This window comes from Acinonyx jubatus, chromosome A3, assembly GCF_027475565.1.
Source record: "Acinonyx jubatus isolate Ajub_Pintada_27869175 chromosome A3, VMU_Ajub_asm_v1.0, whole genome shotgun sequence".
NCBI lineage: Eukaryota > Metazoa > Chordata > Mammalia > Carnivora > Felidae > Acinonyx > Acinonyx jubatus.
The window spans coordinates 68,736,493-68,759,864 of record NC_069388.1 but is presented as its reverse complement, the minus strand read 5'-3'; the positions used below and the strand labels follow the sequence as shown (position 1 = coordinate 68,759,864).

General features: G+C 38.8%; 1 protein-coding gene across 24 annotated transcripts in view; it reads left to right on the top strand.

Moving 5' to 3' along the window:
- Window positions 1-692: 692 nt before the first annotated feature.
- Window positions 693-23,372, top strand: part of NRXN1 (neurexin 1) — a 1,120,881-nt gene continuing 1,098,201 nt past the window's right edge. For 6 of the 24 annotated variants that reach the window (XM_027072472.2, XM_053200578.1, XM_053200576.1 and 3 more), the window contains exons 1-2: window positions 1,348-1,810; window positions 4,674-6,353. In XM_027072472.2, the coding sequence (XP_026928273.1) occupies window positions 5,582-6,353 (772 nt within the window). In that variant the 5' untranslated portion in view covers window positions 1,348-1,810; window positions 4,674-5,581. Of the gene's footprint in view, window positions 765-1,335; window positions 1,811-4,673; window positions 6,354-23,372 lie in introns of those variants that run through there. The other 18 variants (XM_027072485.2, XM_027072479.2, XM_053200583.1 and 15 more) reach the window with 6 other exon arrangements.

Here is a 23,372-nt window from a genome sequence, read left to right as displayed (position 1 = left end):
GCCCATTTAATCTATTTGTTCTTTACAACATCAAACAGATGATGTGGGAACTATTACTATATCCTTTTTATAGATGAGGTGACCGAGGTATTGTAATGTTAAGTATCTTACTCAAGGTCACAGCTAGTAAATGTCAGAGATGGAATTCCAGCCCAGATGACCTGATTCTAGTTTCTATACATGTAATCACTTGACACTCTGTCTTTGTAAAGGCAATAGAAACAATAAAACTTGTGGTTCCTACCTTCAAGTTATTTAGACTCTTTTACAAATGTAGTGAAAGTATAAATATGCTTATCATAGGAATAAGTTATGGTTTCTTTGGAAGGAAATGAATATTGCATTTGGAATGTATGTTATTTCAGTACTCCTGAATTTGTCTAGTTCTTACAGTCTTGCTTTATAGGGCCTAGAGGCAGAAAATAGTCTTATCCTATAGCATTTGAGACTGGAGCTATTAGGTTTGTGGTGTTGAAATGAATATGTCTGATCTTTCTGCTCTAAAACTAACCTAAGTTAGGAATATAATAGGGTTAGGAATTTAAATGTCCGTAGCACTCAAACTGTAATTTAAAGCCATACACTTCGGACTTCTCTACCACCTATTCTGCAAGCTCCCTGAAAGTTAACTCCTTTGTCACCAAACCCAGCAATGTCTACTGGGCATGCCCAAAGATATGGTTAGAGCCTCGCACGGAGTTTCACTTCCTCCAGGTTTTACCAGCTGCAAAAGACAGGAGGAGACGGATAGAAGAGTTAAACAGGTACAGAACTTGGTTTGGCTCAGAATGCCCGTGGCCAAGGCAGAGCACGGAAAGCTGGGGGGTGACAAGAGGCTGTCGCAGAAAGCACCTTGTCAGACAGACTTGAGTCTGGTTTACAAGTTGGTGCATTAGCCTGTTAGGTCTTTCTGGCACAATTGGTAGGCAGATCGTGAAGGTTTGAAGATCGCTCAGGTTAGGGCCACAGTAAGGGGTGGGGCAGGGACGTTGGATCTAGGGGAATGCCTGAGACTGTGTGGGTCTTGCTGTCCCTGCATTCCTCGAAGAGCTGCAGCTTTTCAGGGTTCCAAACAGGAGACCAAAGTGCGCAAGTAAACCCGGAGCTCATCTTAAATCACTGACTTCTTGCCCCCTTTCTTTTAGCTGCCCAGCTCTTCCGTGGCACCCTTTCAGGTACCCTCGCCCAATCACGACTAAACCCCGGAGAAGTGGAATCTCCACACAGGTTTCCGTGGGTCTAGCAGGGGCCTGGGCATGCTCAGTAGGCTACGTGGTTCTCTGGTTCTCTCTCTCTCTCTCTCTCTCTCTCTCTCTCTCTGGGGTAGGGTGGGTGGTGACAAGTTAGAAGCTCTTGCGGCAGGTCCCCGCCTCCAGGATCGGGCTTCCCCTGCAAAGGGATGAAGCGGAGATATAAACACCTCGCACCGCAGCGTCCCGACCTGGAGGGGCTGTGCCCGCGGGCCCAGCCCACCAGGATCTCTGCCTGAGGACGGCCCGCCGCTCTCCATGGTACTGCGGAGAGCTCAGCTCCGCCCTTCTCTTTCAGAAGGACAGCACCCGGCGTCACGTAACCCAGCCTTCTCAGGCTCCACCACCGCCTCCTCCTTCCCAGCTCTTTCCCTCTCTTCCTCCTCCTCCTGCTCCCCTCCGTTGCCTGTTCTCCCCTCCCGCACTCCTGGAGATAGACGCTCAAGCCTGACGCCTCTGAAAAGGCAGCGGCAGTCGCCTTATCCACAGACCTCAGGAAATTCGCTTTGACCGATGCATGCTTCAGGCTCTGGGTCGAGCTAAGGGGAATAACCGGGCAGGTAAAGAAGCTCAATTTGGGTTGGGGGAGGGGATAGGGCGAGGCAAGCTGGAGAAGGATATATTTCCCCCTTGTAACTGAGCCAGGAGCTGCCACAAATGCACAAGGAAGGATGGGTGGTGGGAGGGTGGAGGAGTATAGATCTTCGTTGTTTTGCATGAAGCTTTTTAAATAGATGGCAAGAAGATGAGATGGTGGAACTAGGAGAGTAACTTAAAGGCTGAATGCAGTGATTTATTAGCAAAAGAAAGAAAACAGACAAGTTAGAAGCCAAAGCAATAAAATATATCTGTATGTACATCTTTATTTCCCTTCCCCATCAGCCCCATGCTGTGCCTATCCTTAATTTGTGCAGTTGACTCCAGGCTCCAAGAAACTGCACTGGTATTAGAGATGGAGCTTGGAGACTGGGCGGGAAAGCCAGGGAGAATTTGGGTGTGCATTGGTATTAAGAGACTTTGCAAAAGCGAGGGGGTGGGGGGGAAAGGCACTTCTAAAAATTATCCCAAAGATTTCAGGTTCTTGGTGATGTATATATTGAAGGATGCATGGAAAGATATGTGTGCATGTGTGTGTGTGTGTGTGTGTGTGTGTGTGTTATAAACATATTAAAATAAATGCAGCTGCAGCGGACGAGCATACTGTATCGATCCTTCCAGTGGCTTGGGAATGAATTTGATTCTAGAAATGAAAGAAAAGATTAATGAGGCTGTTAGTCTGCTTTTGAATTAGAGCGCTTCTTCCTTTGGCTGCAGTAAGGTTGTTTTTCAGATCCTTTTATTTCATCCTCTAATTTGTGAACTCACCAGGTTTTTCCGGCACCTAGAGAGAATCCTCTTTCTCCATATAAATACAGATACTCTTCACACACAATGAGCTTCCTCTAAGAACTGGGAGAGTCAGTTGACCTCCCTGTGGTAAGAATATGTATGTGTTTCCCCCCTCTCCTCCATTCCTTAAAAAATTGTCAAGGTATGCATTAGTGGAGGAGGGAAGACGAGAGGAGTGAAGAAAGGTTTTGTGATATATGTAATATTAATTAATAAAATAATCAGCTCCAATCCAGTCTCTCTCCCCCCCCCCCCACACCACAAAGATTTTCTAACACATAAGCTTCAGGATGGTTTCAAAGCACTACTCTTGATCTTGAAATTTCAGATTTATTTTGCAAAATGACTGAAAAATTGGCAGATGTCCGAGTCCACTTAAAAATGAGAGTATATTGAATAATATGCTATCTTAGGATGATTTTTAAGAGCACCTTTCTTTGGGGTTGGCACAGGAATAGGCAAGATATGGCTGGTGATTGCTGATGGTGTGGAATGTATCAGCCATAATAAATAAGCAACTGAGATGGTTATTTCTTTTTTATTTCTACTGGCCAATGTGTATGTGTCTATATGTGCTGTGTTGTGTGTGTGTGTGTGTGTGTGTGTGTGTGTGTGTGTGTGTGTTGAAAAAGAGAGAACCACTCATCAATTTCATCTGGGGAGGAACTTGAAGTGGGATCCCCTAGCTTGGTGGCTCTCAGCTGACACCTGTAGGGATTGCTCTGTACTGAAGAGAAATGCTCTTAGCTCCCTCCATGGAGGAGCAGCAGCACAATGCGGTGCCATAAATTACTGCTAGTTTCAGCTTGTAGGGGAAAAAGTGTTAATTGCATAGTGAGCTTCTGTGTCCAGGCAATAAATGTGTGTGCGTGTGTGCCTGTGCGTGTGTGTGCAGGGGGTGGGGTGGTATAGTGGGAAATGTTGAGGGAAATGCTTGCATTTGCTTGACATGACCAGATGAACCATTTGTGTTTTTCTCTCTCTCTTTTCTTTCTTTCTTTCTTTCTTTCTTTCTTTCTTTCTTTCTTTCTTTCTTTCTTTCTTTCTTTTTGTCAAAATGTAAGAGTAATGTTCTTTTGGCAACAAACAAACAAACAAACAAACAAAAAAGGCTTAAAAGCAACTCACTACTTACGATTTCTGCACCATTTCAGGAAACTGTCAGATTAGGGTTGGATAAAGAGGTGATTTTATAGTGAGTGATTCAAAGACATGATTTCATATTCTAGCATCCTGGAGACATAGCAGCTAAGGTGTCACACATGCCAACTGCTGTTCTGACCACACAAATTCTAAGAGCTGACAGCCAGATAAGGACTCGAAGAGGAGTAAGGATCACTACACTGTTTGGCAAAATATTAAGTACTTTACCCATCTTTAGAGGAGTTAATGTCATGGCAAGTGAGACATAAATGCTGCCCAAAATAGATATGACTCCAGTTACATGTTTTCTCTTAGAACAGATTATTCTTTTAATAAAAGGAAAATACTTGTGTGAAATTTAAAAGACACCTCCAAGAAACCATCAATGTTCTTTCTTTGAAAAACCTAAAATGGTAGGAATGTTATACAAATTCAAGCCAGTCGCAGTTTGATCTGTTTTGCCTGTTGTAAAATCTGTATTAACCGAGATTTGAATAGGATGTATTTTTATTGTCCATGTTATCAGTGCATGTTATAAGCAGAAGCCCTTAAAGGGGCCTCTTTTGCTCCCCTTGTCATATTTAAAAAAATAAACTTTCTCAGAAAAAGTAAAAGATAACCATAAACAAATCTGTATAAAATCCTAAGAGGGTTACCTATTAACAGTTATAATAAACTATAAGGGCATACTGGCTGATTGTAAAAGTGCAATATTAACTATTGGGAGACATCAGGTCTTCCTTGTAGATCAGGACAAATACGCCCCTTCCAATAAGGTTAACTCTGGCTTCCTAATGGCTCTAGTTATATACCTGGTTTCTGAACTGAATGATGATTTATATGATACTATAAATGCCTTTAGAACTTAATTTTTATTTTAATTCTCTGCAGATTTTCTGGGTCCTTATAAATATAAAGACAAAACCAAAATGCATCACCAACACACAACCAATTGATATGCTGGCAACTTAATTTGGCCTCGCAGAGGCAGAGAGAAAAGAAGAGGAGTTGTTGTGACACCTAACAGCTTCTGGCTATTTCACAGCTTCAGGGTTTGAACCCTACTGTTGGGGAGGGAAAAAGAGAAGCAAAATCCAGCCTGTGAGGCCATGCACAAGGAATTCTGCATTGGCTACAGGGGTGCTGGTGGTCCATGATATGACAGAAGAAACAGGCCTTTGAAGCCACTCAGGGGTTAAGTGGTGCCGTAAAGAGGCAAGGAACCCTTTTCTCCCTTCTGGTTTGGGACATCACGTCTGGAGGACAGACACTCGAGGTACTCACAAGTATCCAAGGATCCTGGCTTATTGCTGACTTCTTGTACTTCTCTGACAAGTATTTGCTTCTTAACGGACTCTGTTTCCCTTTTGCCCGGTACCACTGATGGTACCTCGCAGATGATAGTATTCGAGGAGTGAAGCATCTGTTGACACCACCGATGCCCTTGAACTAGGTCATCGGACTCAAATGGATAAGTGACTTCCCTTTACCTTCTGTTAACGCCGTTTCCAGAACGTTGCTTCCAAAGTGTATCCTCCCTTTGGACTGGAAGATCTGCTGCTGCCCTGTACCACTGGGGTCTACGTTTTCCAGTTGGGAGGGGACTACAGGGAGAGAGGGAGGGGTTGCTGGAAGAAGAAGAAAAAAAAAAGAGCTAGATAAAGGAGGGCGCATCCCTCCCACTCCTGCCCATCCCCTTACCCTACTTGTTTCCAGACCCTTATTTCTACGTCACGGTGTCCAGGACCATTTTGACCCTGTCGGCCCCGGCACCCCCCCGCCGCACCCCAGCCCCGAGCATGGGGACGGCGCTTCTCCAGCGCGGGGGCTGCTTTCTCCTGTGCCTCTCGCTGCTGCTCCTGGGCTGCTGGGCAGAGCTGGGCAGCGGGCTCGAGTTCCCGGGCGCTGAGGGCCAGTGGACACGCTTCCCCAAGTGGAACGCCTGCTGCGAGAGCGAGATGAGCTTCCAGCTCAAGACTCGCAGCGCCCGCGGTCTCGTGCTCTACTTCGACGACGAGGGCTTCTGCGACTTCCTGGAGCTCATCCTGACGCGCGGCGGCCGCCTGCAGCTCAGCTTCTCCATCTTCTGCGCGGAGCCCGCCACGCTCCTGGCCGACACGCCGGTCAACGACGGCGCCTGGCACAACGTGCGTATCCGCCGCCAGTTCCGCAACACCACGCTCTTCATCGACCAGGTGGAGGCCAAGTGGGTGGAGGTCAAGTCGAAGCGCAGGGACATGACCGTGTTCAGCGGCCTCTTTGTCGGGGGGCTGCCCCCGGAACTGCGCGCTGCGGCGCTCAAGCTGACGCTGGCCTCGGTGCGGGAGCGAGAGCCCTTTAAAGGGTGGATCCGTGACGTGAGGGTCAACTCCTCCCAGGCCCTGCCAGTGGACAGCGGCGAGGTGAAGCTGGACGACGAGCCGCCCAACAGTGGCGGGGGGAGCCCGTGCGAGGCTGGCGAGGAGGGCGAGGGCGGGGTGTGCCTCAACGGAGGCGTGTGCTCGGTGGTTGACGACCAGGCGGTGTGCGACTGTTCGAGAACCGGCTTCCGCGGCAAGGACTGCAGCCAAGGTAAGGCCCGACGCCTGACCCTCCGGGGGCCTCGGCCTGGGCAGGGCGCGGGGAGGCAGGGCGAGGCAGTCGGGGCCGGCTGGTGCATGGGGTCTTCCTTCTCTGGACAGTGTGTTGCAGCTAGTTTGCAAGGTGAAGACCTGTTTGTGGCCTCTCGGCCTTATCACCTCCCACAGCTCCTCCTTTGGCATCCTCTTAATGGTTTTTAAGCAGACCCATTTCCAGGTTCAGATTCCTCCTGGGAACCCTTTGTGCCAGCCCCACTTCCTTCCAAGTGGCAAGTACAAGGACCTCTCCTCTTCAGACTCCTCGGGTTGTTAGGCCGCTCCCCATCTTCAGAGGGCCATGGCCCACCTGAATGACCGCTGTGCTTTCCTCTACCACCTCTAAGTCTGTAATACGCAGGTGTTCCCCATAAAATGCAGACAAGCATCTACAAGATTGGGCACACGTTTGGTGAAGAATGAAGTGCAGGGGTGGTTCAGTATGGTTGAAATCTCCACGTTTGTTATTCATGGTAAAGGACAGGGGGAACAGGATTCGTAGGAACTGCTTTGCCTTTTATAAGGAAAATGTAAAGTCCTGCTCCTGGTTGTGGAAAAATGGGGCAGTGGGAGGGGGCACATGTGAAAATTGTTTTGATTAGAAGGAGGAGGGTTCTTGGAATTAATGTTAATTTCTGCGGTTATGTCCACGTCAACATTTGTCAGTTTAGGAAAAATTATGTGATTTCTCTGGTTTCTTGAAGTGGGAGACAGGTCAGCTAATATTTAGAAATGTTAGAGATTAAATAACGTATTTCTCAATTAGCACATGCCTTGGGAAGATAAATAGCACAGAAATTTAGATGTTGTTGGACTGGGAGGCTTCTGTAGGCTAATAAAATAGGGAATGCATATGAAGGATTGCAAGAGATTTCCTGAGTATATTTAGCTAATGATATTTATCTGAGGCCAGGCTGTAATTTCTGTTGTTTTTAAGGATTGAAACAGTGCAGAGTTAAACACACACACACACACACTCACACACAAAAACCATACTTAAGTTTTATTTTCTCCCTTTCATAAATAAAATTCAGTCATTAATGTGTGCCCAATGTTGCTACATGACAATGACCAAGGAAAAATATTTTATAAATACCGAAAAACCTATGAACAGAAAGTGACTGATATGCAAAAGATAAAACATGGATTTATTTGTGGCTGAGCAGGAGAGATGTCAGTGTTTAAAGTAGATAGCTAATGGGTCAAATCAAGACAGTCAACACATGGATAAATGACATGTATGACTGAAGTTGTTTTTAAAAAGATTACTAAATCTGATTTAGCTGTAAGGACAAAAGCTTTACGTGTGGCTGTATTTTATTGTATAATGTCCCCTGTTTTTTGTTTTTTGTTTTTTTGGTTTTTTTTTTGTTTGTTTTTTGGGTTTTTTTTTTTTTTTTTTTTTTTTTTTTGCTGATACCAATAAGAGGAAGTAGCCCTTGTAAATCTTATTAGACTTGGCAGTTCTCTCTCATTTGACTTTAAGAGAAATGAAGACTTGGTAAAATTTATGATAGTTTAAAGGGAGTACTTAGAAAGAAAAAAGCTGGTCATTAGAGAAAGAAGAGTTCTGTAGCCTTCATGGGTTTAAGGGGAAAAACATGTAAAGGGTTATTTTATTATTCTCTGCCTTCATTAAGGTTCCCCCCCCATTATATTTTGGCTAAGTAATTGTAGAAGACTATGTATTCTATGGCCTATACTGCACTTCAGCTTGGCCAGTAAATTTCCATGGATTTAACACCAGGCTTTATAGTTAGGTTTTACCAAATAAAGCCTAATTTTATTTATTACAAAAATAAAACAGTACATGTTTTTCCTCTCCCAAATCTCATTTAATTGTAAATCTTGAATGAAATGGCTACATACGATGATTTGCTTTATGATGATTTGAAGTTCCATACATCTGCACTGATTAATAGAAATAAATTTTGAAAAATGAACATTATTTTATGGGAATATTGCTCTAAGTATCCTAATGTCACTTTAAAATACAGAGCAGGCAGTTTAATGAAGGACACTTGAGATATAACTTCCTTCCTTAAATTAGGAAACAAATATGACACAATGACAGCTTGTTCTGTGTGGGAGGGTGTTTTAAATTAAATTTTTTTATTTTTTTGTGCATTTTAAATGTAGGGAACCAGGGATCATGCATAATCAGGAACACTTAAGAGTGGAGAAAGCATGGCAAAAGTAATATGTTGAAGAGAAGCAGAATTAGATGTTTCTGAAATGCATTTTATTTTGCCAATGGATAACTTTCCATAACAGGAAGAATTTAGAATTACCAAGATACATAATTGAACAGTCTAGTACCTGATGCATAAGGTAGTTCAATTCAGAAAAGAAAAATCCATCAGGATGGTTCTGGAGCATTGATTCGTTTTGAAAATTTGATCTGGAAACAGAGTGCAAAGATCACCACTAGTCATGAAAGGAAAACAAAAGGCTGGATTCTTCTGATTATCACAGAAATGAGAGATGGAGTGTTAAAGGCAGAGTTGATCAGCCCAGGAGGATTGGCTCCATTTTGTGTATTTTCTCTATTTCATGTGTGTCAAGTGACTATTAAATAATTAATTGAGAATGGATGCCTCTCTGAACACCAATCATGTATTGATGGCTAGGGATAGATGGTTTCTATTCAGATGAAGTATAAGCAAAACCCTGCCTGTAGCCAGTATTTACACTGATTGCCACATTCTTTTTAAAAACTAATTTAGAAGCAAATCCACATTCATTATAGAAAATTTAGGAAAAAAATTAACAGCCAACATTAAATAAGATTCAAATTACATCTAGTTCTGACTAAATTTCTCTATTAACTTAATATTTAGTATCATTTGGTTGACTTCATATTAAAAATACAGTAAGAACTACTAAAAAGACAATGATAATATTCTTTCTCTCCTTTTTTTTTCTGGCCCAGAATGTGTTGCCACAACTTCTGTATCTATGGTTTTCTAGAATATTTTTATTTAATGAGCTCTGTTTCATCCTTACTCTACTTTATTCAGGCCTAGCAAGTTTTATGTATTCATTTATGTAGCAATGGAAGGAGAACACAAGAAAGGTTATGTGTCATGACCAGGTTAGTGGCAGAGCCTGCGTAGGAGTACAGGCACTTGTATTCTAGAGCCTTGTGTTCTCTTCTCTGCTCAATAAGATTTCCATTTTTGTTATGATTGATTTTTTTTTTTTTTAGGTTCAGGCATTATTCAGGAGGAAAAAAAAAATATATATATATATATATATATATAAATGGCTGATAGAACAGAACTAACTTATGCATCGCTTATGTTCTTTGACCCTGAAAGTCAGCCTCAGAACTCAACTATCCAAAAATGTCATCTTTCTTGAATGATGGATGCTTATGGGGTACATAGCTTTTTCGGTGAACCGTACTCATCTAAGTGCCCCAGGACCATTATTATTTAATAAGTTTCTGCTTAAAAGGACTAATAGTTTCTTAGCAGCTTAAAAGAATTAGTGAATTCCATGGCTATCCAGCTTAAAAATTAGAATAAAAGGCTGATCAATGAGAAGTGAAGTTATACTTTTTTTATGACTTTCAGGTTTCATGTATTTAAGGGTCATTTTTATTAAAAATTTCATACTAGACTGTGAGTGTCACTTTTATTTACTTTCTCTATTTAAATGGTCATGAACACATACACCTTATGATGGCTATTTACTATAAATTACTAAACATGGCAGTGTGATAGATGTCATTTAATAAAGTCCCTTCTTTCTAAGACTTTACTAATGTTACCAGAGAGACAGTCGTATTCACTCAGTCATTTCTACATTCATTTCTTTATTCAACAAATACTGATTGGAAGCTTTGTATGTGCCTGAGTAGTAGGCTCAGGGAAAAATATGGTGAATAAATTCTCAGAAATAGCTCCTACGTTCCTAGATTTAGCACTCCAATGAGGAGACACAGTTATTAAAAAAAAAAAAAGTAAATGGAGACTTAAAATGGCAGTATGTATTTTGGAGGACAGGTACATGATATTCTGAGAACTTAAAATAGTGTGAACTCACCTATCAAAGAAGGTTTCCTTGAGAATTGATGTTTAAAATCTGAGAGATGAGAAGGGATTAGCCAGAGTAATAATACTAGGTACAAAAGCCTGCTATAGGAAGTGTTGTGGCATATTCAAACAACTGAGAGAATGCCCTTGAGGATGGAGCTTTTATAGAGAGGAGTGGGGCCAGGTCTTTCAGGGCCTTCTAGATCATATCAAGCAAGGATTTGAATCTTTATGGTAAAAGTGATGGAAAAACAATGGAAGGGGTTAGTGTGGAAGGTGGGCAGGAGGGTGCCATTATCAAATTTATATTTCAAAATGTCACTCTGGCTACAGTGTAGAGAACACATTGATAGGGGGCCAGGGAAAAAAGAGAAAACATTACTTTCTGTTTGTCAGTCCACAGAATTTCTTTAAGCACCCACTCTAAGCTGGAGACTGAACGAGGGGGACATGGGGAAAAACAAGGTTCTTTGTTTAAGGAACTTAGAATCTTTGTGAGTTTTGTTAAGCATAGAAATCTAAGGCCATTCATTGTTAAGAATTCTTGTTTCTATCTGCAAGAAGTATTTGAACACTTTCTGTGGATTTTCATGAAGATAATATCCTCAGATAAACCCATCAAGTCTATAGACTTGGAGCGCATTGGCAATGTCATTCTTTGTTGTACCCTCCAAGAACCTTGTTCAATATGCTTTTCTTGTAACGGTATATATCGGTTGATTAATTCTAGGCTTTCAATAGTTCAACTGCTGCAATAAAGAAAAGTATTACGTAGGTACTTAATTTTTTTATTCTAATTGAGAATTTTTATTATGATTAAGCAAGCCTTTAACACAAATGCATTTGTAAAAACTTACACCCTCCATATAAACTAATACATTTATTCATCTCAATCCTATACTTAGTGATGTTTCCTATATTTACTCTAGTATATAGATATAGGTATTTAATGGACTTATCCTTTTATGATTTGTCTTTGAGGCTCTCCTATAAGTTAAAATTATTTACATGTATCTGCAAAGAAGCTAGATACTATATTTGAGCTTAAAAGCTCAAGTAAGATACTCTTGTAGTTATTGTAAACATATTTTAGCATACATTTACATATATGCCAGTGAAATCATGTTCCAGCTTTGGATACCATTAAATGAAATGTGATAATAAACTTATAAAAAACAAAACAAAACAACTCCTGATTTACTACAGGAAGGACTAACACTATATAATATTTATGCTATTGTTAGCTATATTGTGAGAATACCTGAAGCTACCATGGTTCCTGAAAAGTCATTGACCACGTTTTATCTTCCTTTCTCAGTAAACATTTAGTGGCCACATTGCTTGCAGGGTTAACTCCTATAAATGATCATAGAAAATGAAGTCCCAGAGATATTTGGATTTTATTTTATTCTGGAGATAATAAAGCTACTGTTAGAAGTTTCTATGCAAACTGTACTTTCAAGAAGTGTATGTGATTATGACATAATTCAGAATAAATCATTTTTGTATTCTAAAAGTTTTGAGTTTGTTATGCAAAATAATATTATGCAAAACCTATATACTTTTTTCCCTTGTGTACTTATGTATAATTTTATGGCACAGTCCCTTTTCTATTAATCGAAACTTAGGAATTGGTAAATTTCTCGGTCTTTGCTAAATAATAAGTCTTAAAATGTTCCAGTTAGGTTTTAGATACAAAAAGTCTTTTGGTGAGTTGTATCAGAGCTCTTCAAAAATTGCATGGCTTTTTTTTTCTCTTGTGCATAGATTCTGTGTTTCTACTTGGATATGGGAATGGGTGTGGTGCTCTCTCATAATCTTTTCCTGCCATGTTATATACACAATGTGTGTAAACAGAATGTGGCATGTCATCTGAAAAACTAAATTCTAACTGAATTCTAGATGTGGCATTGCCTCTAAATCACTGCTACAGATAAGGTAAGGTCACTGATGTTCTTTGTTTCAATTTTCAAGATTGTAAATTGAGAAACACAAAATCAGACAACTAATACATTTGAGCTTCTGCTAACCTATTTCAGGGTGTGAGTAGTTAATAGATATAAACTCCCAGAAAAATGTGAACATTTGAAAGAAATATCTAACAGCAGCAGCATAGATGGCCCTAAAATTTTGTGAACGTTAGTAGTGAAATGTTAAACATGTTTCTGTAAATCTATGTTGGGGTCATTTTAAATGAAGTTTATTTAGATCATTCATACTCAATAGTGTGTATAAGATGTGGTAGTTTTCTTATTACACACTGACATGTTAGTACAGACAAGCTGAGTAAAGAAGACAATGGTTCCTTTGTTCCTTCTGTGTAAAAATCTAAACAAATGAAATAAACAATTTAAGGCAGCAACTAAGTGGGTGTATATTATGATTCTATTTATATGAAATTCAAAACAGACACAATTAAACTCTGGTGATAGAGTTCAGAATTTGTGTTACCTTTCGGCAATATGGACTAAAAGATGGCACAGTGGAGCCTTTCACATGATCTGCTTGGTGTTTACATGGATATATATATTTGTAAAGATTCACTGAACTATACACTTAAGCTTTACATATATGAAGTATCTACACGTAAGAAACTTTATGTATATTCTATCTCAATTTAAAAATTTCTTTAACTTATGAAAAGAATGATGCTAAATGAATACACACAATGTGTACATATTCATACCCTAAATACATGTAAGAATGTACTTAGGAAGGAATTCTCAATGGAAATCCATATTTTAGAACGGTAGACAAAAGGTTCAAATATTTGTAACACAAATCCAAAGAACATTCTGGAAAGCAAGTGTATATACATGTTAATACATTTAAGGGTAATGTGAGTATTCTGTTTTAAACCTTGGTACACCTTTTAACTTGTTTCCAATTTCTTGTGCCTTTATAATAGAAACACATACATAAAACAATAAACCATTCCTATTTTATATTTGCACCTATTAAGCAAAAGTCCTACCAACATATTCAAGCAATCTCAGTTTTCCATTTAGGACAGCTCAACTACTGGAATTTTAAGTAATTGGATGATGAGTATGTTGTAAGGGTTCGATAAATATTTGAATGAGTGTTTGGATGTTGGAAAAAACATTTCCAGTCTAATCATAACTCATATAATTATCTAAATCTACAAATATACATGATTTCTTCCCCCAAAATATTAGGCATCAAATTTTTTCAAAAGTTGTACTAGATGTCCCTCCTTTCTTGGTGCCATAAGCACCTCTGGGGTTTGAATACAATTTGAAATTATTGTAACTACTATTCAGTGTTTACTGAGTGAAAAGCTTCGTACAGTGTGCTTTGTCCATCTTAACCTTATTTATTACTACAACATCCTACTTGATAGGTTTTATAAAATTCCCATTTTATAGAGGAGAAAATTGTGGATTGGCAAAGCTACCTTGCCAAAATCCCATAGCTTAATGACAGAGCTGAAATTTGAATCCGGGTGTGTCCACTACCCCAGCAGGCAACTCTCTCCATTATATGACATAACCTGTGTGTTTCACTTAACAGATAGCTGATGGCCGCTGGGAATTTGTTTATGAGTTGTCATCTTGCTGCTGATATGAATGCCTGACTTGAAATAAAGCTTTCAGAATTGGAGATCATGGCAGACCCTTAAATTTAGTGCCATTTCCTAATATCATGATAATAAAGAAACAAAATAGCTTGTCAGAATTCATCACACTCTGTTTCTATAACACTTGCTTATTTTCTGCTTTTGTTGACCTTCTATTAATATTATGCTTAATGGGTTGATTCTACTTTAATGTAGCTACAAATAAAGCCTCTGTATATTGAACCTAAAGAGCTAAATTAATCTGAAGAAGTACATTTAACTATTCCTTTATAATTTTTTTTAAAGTTTATTCATTTTTGAGAGATGGATAGAGACAGAGTGTGAGTGTGGGAGGGGCAGACAGAGAGGGAGACACAGAATCTGAAGCAGGCTCCAGGCTCTGAGCTGTCAGCACAGAACCTGACGCAGAGCTTGAACTCACAAACCGGGAGTCAGATCATGACCTGAGCTGAAGTCGGACGCCTAACTAACTGAGCCATCCAGACACTCCATGAAGTGCATTTAATTCTTAATCTTTTGAATGAAAATACTTAGGTTTCACAAAACAGGCAACACAAAATTTATATCCATCTCAGAATCTGGGAGATAACATTATTGAAATTATAAAATTTCATGGTGATTTAGCATAAATGGAAAGATCTGTCCCCATCACAAAGGTAGCCACTTAGAGTTGTTGAGTTTAGAACATGGTTCTGCTGAAGCTATAGATGATGATACACTGGGCACTTAATTGAAATTACATAATGAGAGTGTAGTATCTCTTTTTGGATAAGTAAGTTTGACTTCCCAACACATCGCCTAAAATTGAGTTCAGGAACAGTTCTTAAAGTTAGAAAAATGTATTCCCTATGCTATTTCTCGTATATATGAGAAACTATTATTGGAAGGAAGTAGGAGGAGAACAAGTCTGACCTGGCAAGCCAAAGTGCTGACCTGGACTCTGGTCTAGTAACTTGCGCTCAAAACTGTCTGGACTGTAATTAGAAATACACTGATGCCACATTGTAGAACCGAGTGCTACTTCAATAGCACTTTCTTAGATTGGTTCCCAGGAGGGATCTGGTGGTCCAAAAGTTAAAGGAAGAACTGCCAAGAGGAACAGTTGCTTCACAAGTGCCCTAACATGAGGAGGGGCTTTCTATATTTAATTATAGACATAATGAATTCTGTGTGGATGACATTCCGCAACAGAAACAATACTGATCACAGTGTAGAAGCTGCTATTGGTGGTGACCTAACAATACCGGGCCTTTTATGTGGAACCAGCTAAGCTTACGTGTTAGTCAGACGTTGCTAGATTCAGCAGAATGAACTTCCCCAGTCCAACAGAGGCAAGGAAATTAAAGACTCATGTTTTTCTTCTAAGTAATGATGTCTCCCTATAATTAAGCGTGCCTGGACTCTCCTTAGGGAAATAGCTGGCATGGTAGCATATAACTATAGCTGCCATATGGAAGATACTACTTCTCAGCTTAAACCATTTATCTGAATGCAACGTTGATTATTTCAGCAAATAATGGGATTATTTATTAAAAATTATTACATATGATGCTTAAGGTACTAAATGTTCAATTTATACAGTTGAAAACTTAAATATAGAAAGGGGTATATTATATTTCATGACCCAAATGTACAAGTAAATGTTTAAGAGGATACATTTATGAACCCGTATTTTAAAAATTGCATCAACTTCCTGTGACATAAAGTATTGATTTTTAAATAAAGATTTTTAAAATAATGAAACATGTATTTTTGAGAAATAAATGTATATGTGTGTATGTAGATAAACACAGAAAGATACAAAAATATGACATAAATGAGAACATTATATAATGTAAGCAGAAGAGGGTATTTTTAAGTCTTAGAAATCCTGTTAAGGGGTGCCTGGGTGACTCAGTTGGGGTTAAGCATCCAACTTCGGCTCAGGTCATGATCTCATGGTTTGTGAGTTTGAGCCCCACATCAGGCTCTGTGGTGACAGCTCATAGCCTGGAGCCTGCTTTGGATTCTGTGTCTCCCTCTCTCTCTGCCCCTCCCCTGTTCATGCTCTGTTCTCTCTGCCTCTCAATAAATAAATGTTAAAAAAATATATATACATACATATATATATATGTATGTATTTATATATATGTATGTATATATATGCATATACATATGTATATATATGTATATATATGTATATACACACGCATATATACACATACAAATCATGTTAAAATAAATTTTTACAAATATATATTTGTTAAACATGTCATAAAAATAAAATGTCTTTATGATTTAAGGTAGTCTATGTAATATATATTTTTTTCTACACAAGACCTTAGGAACTTGAAAATTCTATGCTTATAGTAAGACAAATGACTTTCTGTGATCAGGCATGGGATTAGAGATTTTGAAGTTTGTGCAAAATAGCATTTTCATATTATTGATTGACAGCATCTCAACTATGCCTGGGGGTTGTATGAAAATCTAACTGTAGTAAATCTTGCTCTCAGATTTCTCTGACAGTTACCAAGATTAATTTGCTTTGATGGAACTTTAGCTATTATTATTAAATAATAATATTTACTTATAGGAATGAGCCACAATATGTTCAAACACATGGAAAACAATAAACTAATATTAATAATGACTTCTTTAAAACTTCTATCCGTAAGAAAAATAGAGGGTTAAACCTATTTAATGAGCTCCTAATGAGTTCAGAATAAGCCAAGACCGCCACAGGGATATTTTGAAACAGCCACTTTTAAAATCAAAAATATCTCTCAAATCTCTTTTACCAGAGTAGTTGGAGAATCTATAAGAATTTTTCTTAATATTTAAATGAGTCATGTACAAGTTTCAGAACATGCCCTCTTGGTCACTTTCTATCATTACGTGAAAATTTTGGGATTCGTACATCATTAATTTTCCTCCCTGTGGCCCCTTAAACTTTTGCTTAGATATGAATGGTAGAGTTAAAATAATATGGCTTTTCTATTTCGATCACAATTTATATATTTTTTGGCTACAAAAAGCATTTGAAGTTGTTTTTCATTGTTACTAGTTTTTGTTTTTCCTTTCACTTGAATTTCATCCATTGTTTACTCTTCTCTCTGCATTGATTTCCTTCATAAAGCACAGGCAGAGGTAGAGCTTCAGAATTAGGGTAATTCTTCATCTGGTAATGGCACTCCTCTATGGCTGTTAGCCGAGAACTGTGCACTCTCCCAGAAGTCCTTAGAAATAAAGAATGATGGGCACCTCTCCTTCCCATAGACCCAAGATGTTATCCATCCTGGACAAAGTCCTTGTTTGTATGACACAGAAAATGCTGTGTTTTATCCTAAATAGAGGCAATAAAGATCTGGATTGGGGCCAAATATATAATCCTGGAGTGTCATCTGCCCACAAGGGATAGAGGATGGAAGGATGATGAGGCCTCAGGGAAGCTGCCGAGCTTGGGGTGTGTAATAATTGAGAAAATGAGACCTGAGACTGAAAGAGGAACAGAGATAGGAGAAAAGAAGATGAGTGGGGGGAAAGTAAGTGTTGGAGAAGGCTGGGAGAGAGAGACAGAGAACGAACAGGATTTGAAACAATCAGAACCCTGAGAACTGATGAATTAAAATAAGAAAAATCACATCCAGTTAGTGAAGGAGGGGACTAGAACATGAATTTTTTGACTTCTATCCCTGAGATTGAGCTGGAGAGCTAGGAGGACGAAAAAGACAAGGACAAATTCATTATTGTGTAACAATTAGTCACATAAAATATAATCATTCTTTAGTCTGGGTTCTGGCAGTATGTCATTGGACTTTGTCCTACTGACTAACAATAGTAGCAACAGCAATAGCAAAATCTTGGATAACTCCTACCCTGTGCCAGACACTGTTTTGAGCTCTTTACACATACTAATTCATTTAATCCTCCCACAACCCTATAAAGTAGGTGCTATTTGCCCCAATTCACAACTGAGAAAACTGAGGCACAGAGAGAATTTTAAAATTATTCAGTGTAGGGACACCTGGGTGGCTCAGTCATTTGAGCGTCTTACTCTTGATATGGGTTCAGGTTGTGATCTTACGGTTTGTGAGATTGGGCCCCACATCTGGCTCTGTGATGACAGTGAGAAGCATGCTTGGGATTCTCTCTCCCTCTCTTCTCTCTCCTTCTCTGCCCCTCTCCTGCTCTCTCTCTCTCACTAAAAAAATAAATAAACATTAAACAAAATTACTCTGTTCACACTCTAAGAAATTGCAGAGTTGGCATTCATATCAAGGCCGTGTGACCTCCTGAGGCCATGCCCTGAACTTGTAATTCCTTCTTTTTTTAAATAATAATAACTGAATGTATATCCTCCACACAAATGAGAATCTTCCTTGTGTTTAAATGATGCCTGTATAAACTAATGCAATTTCATTTTCTCTCCCTCTCAGTATTCCATCTGAGTGTTTAATAACTTTTCCTGGGCAGAATTTCCTTTTTAAATTTAATGAAAATCCTTTCTCTGCTGACATAAATTAATTTCTTCTTGTTAGGTCCTCAGTGGAAATAAAATCCATGTAGTCAATATCCCCTTGAATTATCTTTATCTGCTTAAGAGAAAGAGTGCTGTCTTCACTGAGCTAAAAGTGTTTTAGATCCCTCTTCTGTGAAACTGATCTGACATTCAGCCTCCTTGTCCTAATAGCTACTTGCTTTATTTATTTTACTTGCTATCACCTCGACTCACTAATGTGCTCCCCAGGGTTAGTTTCCCAAACCTGTGACAGTCCTCTTCCATTCATCACAGCAGCTGTATTGCTATACTTTCAGTGACTCCCTAACCTTTCCTCTTGCTTCTGTCTGACTTGCTAATTTCCCATTATCTTGGAAATGGTATGGGCAGAGACTTTTAAAGTCCTTAGTAGGTGGTTGTTACTTGGCAGTTAAAAAAAAAATGTCTGTTACTAGTGTCTGTACATCAGGCAGTCTAGAATTGTGTAAAGGGAAGTGTCTTGATAGCATTGCATTTGTAAGCAGGAAAAGTAGGCCAGGAAAATATGAGCTGACAAACAGAAAAAAGAACTTGGACTAAGCTGGCAGTGGGAGTCTGGTCCACAGAGGACTAAACAATGGAAATGGATTAGAACAAGAGTGTGTTGATGTAGGCCTAAGGAAGGAGAAAACAGCATTTGCTTGTAATTCGAGTATAAATGTGAGAACAGACTGGCAGAAGTGGTGGGTGAGTCTCTATTTCTGGAGATCCTTAACAATAGCTTAGATATACAACTGCCAGTTTTAAATTGCTTAGGATTTCCCTTTTCCTGGTCAGAGGCCTGGACTAAATGAACTTTAGAATACATATTCAGCTCTTAGTTATGTAAATAATCAAACTTTTTGGAAAACTTTTAACATACATATCTCTCAAAATAGGAGATGGAAATAATCCAAAACAACCCCCCCCCCCCCCCGCCAAAAGAAAATAACTCCAAACTATCCACTGGAAAAAAAAAAGGGAAAAAAAAGCAGCCCCAAAGCTATTTTAAAAGTATCTGAAGTTATAATTCACTGATGCATTGGGATAAAATATGGCACCAACTCCCACAGAGCACTTGGTTCGTGAATTACTTTCCCAATTGTCTTAAAGTGCTGACGTTGCACCTAGATGTCCCTGGAAGACACTCTGGGCAGGCATGCTTGTGTTTGCCCTAAGCCAGTTGCCCTTGTCCTCTTTACACAGTGGATTGTCCCAGTTTCATGTTTCCTTGAACGTGTTGGAGCTCGAGTTACAGCTGCTGCCTATATATCAACTCACTCCACACTTCCACTTGTTCATTGTGCCGTCCCTAGGGTATCCTCCCTAAAGTGAACCCACCCCACCAGGGGTGGTGCTCCTGCCCTGCTGCCCAAGTGTAGCACACTTAAATGACGTCCCTCCTGTATTTATACTTTTATATCCTGTGTCATTTGTTCTTGCTCTGGGAAACATAGCTTTGGATGAAAGGAGTTTTGGCACTGGTGTGAATTCTTCCTGGGTAAGAATGGGATGAAAGGCTGAATTTTTTTTTTTTCATTTCAACATAAAGAAAATAAAACCAAAACAACTACCCACCTTAAAAACACTTATTTATGGGTAGTCTGTAATGTGCATGGTTTCTTGGTACAACAGGTTACACAAACCAGAAATCTAGCTTCATCTTTTAGTCCTATGTTTTTTGCTCATTCGTGAGCCCATTCATAATTCCCAAACCACTAAGAAGCTGTCATACACATGATGAGACATTAGCACCTGTGTAATTGTTCACCTCTGTGTACTCAGTGCTCTTCAAGACAAAATTTAGCAGCACAAATGAAAGTGTTGAAATCTAACACAAATATAAAAAAAATCAGGGATCAAAAACACAAATAAAACTATTAATCACAGTGTACGAAGACCTATAGTAGGGTGCACATGTCTACCATTTAGTGCTATTATTGATTATCCTCCACTGTAGTAAAAATGAGCCTTGCTTTATGAAAAATCTACATATGGTGGTATGCCTATGAAGAGTGACAAACCTATGAATCCTTTTAAAAAATTACAGTTATTGGGTTGTTTCACATTTTCAATCAAGTTCCTGTAATTTCAGGGGCACCTGGGTGGCTCAGGTTGAGCATCCAACTTCGGCTCAGATCATGATCTCACAGTTGGTGAGTTGGAGCCCCACACCGTCTTGCTGCTCTCAGCACACAGCCTGCTTTGAACCCTCCATCCTCCTCTCTCTGTGCCCCTCCTGGATATGCGTGCGCACACACTATCTCTCTCTCAAAAATGAATAAACGTTAAAAACAATTAAAAGTTCTTGTGGTTTCAAATTACCCTAATCACTGGATTTTTCCATAGCAAAAGAAAACACTTTGTGGTGAGTCATTAGATAGTTAAAACAATGGGTAGAAAAAGCATCAGGTTAACAAATACTTATTTTGGCATAAACCGAACACAAGGAAAGTCAGGAAACTTGGTATTTTTTCTTTTGGTGAAACACTATGTTTTGTTCAACCACTGGTCTAAGAATTGAAAGGGAAAGAAATCACGCTGTAGTGGAGTAGGCTGGCAGATACATGCATGATTGCATACATTTGTGGCATGAGTGCAATAAATGCTGTCACAGATATGAGTAGTGCTATTAGAAGCCAGAAAATAATGGGGCTAAGCATGTGCTTTCAGTGACCACGTTCACTTGATTCTACTGATATGCTTGCTATTTCAGTCCTCTGTATTTACTCATCAGGATTGTTGTTATCCTCTCTTTACCACTTCTCCTAATCCCAGGCAGTATTCTACATTTCCCCACCGAAAGCCATTCTGCCCTACTACTCGGATGATCCTTTAAAAATAACATTTCTCCTTTGGCTTAAGGATTAAGGAGAAAGCACACATTCTTAAGAATGGCAAGCAAGTACATTAAGTCTGTGTCTGATCTTCTGGCTCATTTCTTACCACATTATTCCAACAGAGCCTTATGATCTAAGCCAGCATTGTTTGTATTATGAATAATTATTGCATTTGCATGTCTTAAGGCCCTTTCTACCGCTATTCTCTTTGTACCTAAAGGCTCTGTCCATTCTCTACTGTGTAAAGTTTCAACCATCTTTCATGACCCATCTAAAAGATCTTTCTGAAATCCTCTGTGGTGTTCTTCCCTGGCCCTCCTACAGAGCAAATGTTGGCTTTGTGTAGCTCTTTGTTCACATAGTATTGCACTCAATACATTTTATTATAGTTATTTAACATCCCACTGTATTTCTTCATGTGATTCTAAGTCCCCAGGGGAACATCTATGCTTGTATTTATTACCCTATTATATAAGTAAGAGCGAGTAGACCAGCCCATAGTAGGAACTCAATAAATGTTAGTAAATTTAATCAAGTTCAAGATTATAAGAAGAAAATACTAAAGATAATGGTCAGAGGAAAAAAATAAGCAATTTTTTAAAAGAGAAATACAAAAAGCCACTACATGTAAGAAAAAGAGGCTTGAACTCAATAACAAATAAAGCAAAATAAATTAAAATGAGGTATTCTTGTTAGTTGATTGAAATTAAAGACCATGATGTATAAAGTGTTGATAGAGATGTAGCAGTTACATGCACTCTTATGCTCTTGCATATCTTTGGTTGGAGTGTAAGTTACTACAGCTGTTTTTAGGGACAGTTTAACAGTAATTATGAGAATCTCAAATGTGTACATCTTTTAACATGGCAGTTCCCCTTCTAGGAAATTTTTTTAACAGAAATACCTGAACAAGACTCACAAATGTATCATCACTGATACATGTTGCAGTTTTCTGTAATGGTGAAAACAATGGTGAACATGGAATCAATTCTACTATTTATTAACATATAAATAGCTAACGAAACCATGGTAGACCCATACACAACTTCTCACAACATAACATAAATGATATATATCTTTATAAACTGGTATGAAATATGTTAAAACATATTGTTGAATGAACATAATCAAATTGGAAACACACTCATGTATATATATATACACAAAGATTGTGTGTATATATATTTATGTAAAAAATGTAAATAACTTGTAATGATCCCATGTTTTACTTTCTTCAGAGAGGGAGAAAAGAAAAATCTATTTAAATTGCTAACAGATAAATATATTTGCAAGTACTCCAACCAGATTTGCAGGGTGCCTGTGTGGCCCAGTTGGTTAAGCATCCCACTGTTGATTTCAGCCCAGGTCATGATCTCATGGTTAATGAGATCAAGCCCCAAGTCAGGCTCTGCTCTGACAGCACAGAACCTGCTTGGGATTCTCTCTCTCCCTTTCTAGAAGTCTAGAGGTCTCTTCTCCCTACCTCACTTGTGTGTGTGCACACTTTCTCTCAAAATAAATAAGCATTTAGAAAAAACAGATTAGCAAAGGAAATTTGTAACTCTCCATCTTGAGATATTTTCAATGTAATTTTGAAATGTCAAATTAATAGTCCATTTCAGAAGATCAGATTCATTACATGACTTAACCAAGGATTTGTATTATAATTCTAGAATGAGCATTCTGTTATAGAAAGAAAAACAGAATGTTCCTGTTTTCAGAATAAAATATGACACTGACCTGTCGGGATATATTCTGACAGAATATCATAAAATAAGAGAATTATAGAATTAAAATCCCGTATAAGTCCAAAGATTGATTGATTATTTATTTATTTATCTTGTACCCTTTTGTCAGGTTGAATGATCATTCTTCTGGCATTTAACAGAAGGATCCTAATAAGGTACAGGGTCTGGAAGCAGATATAATATTTCTTCTCAGTAGTGATTTCTGTTAATGTTCCATTTACAAAATCTCCACCTGCTCTCACCTTCCC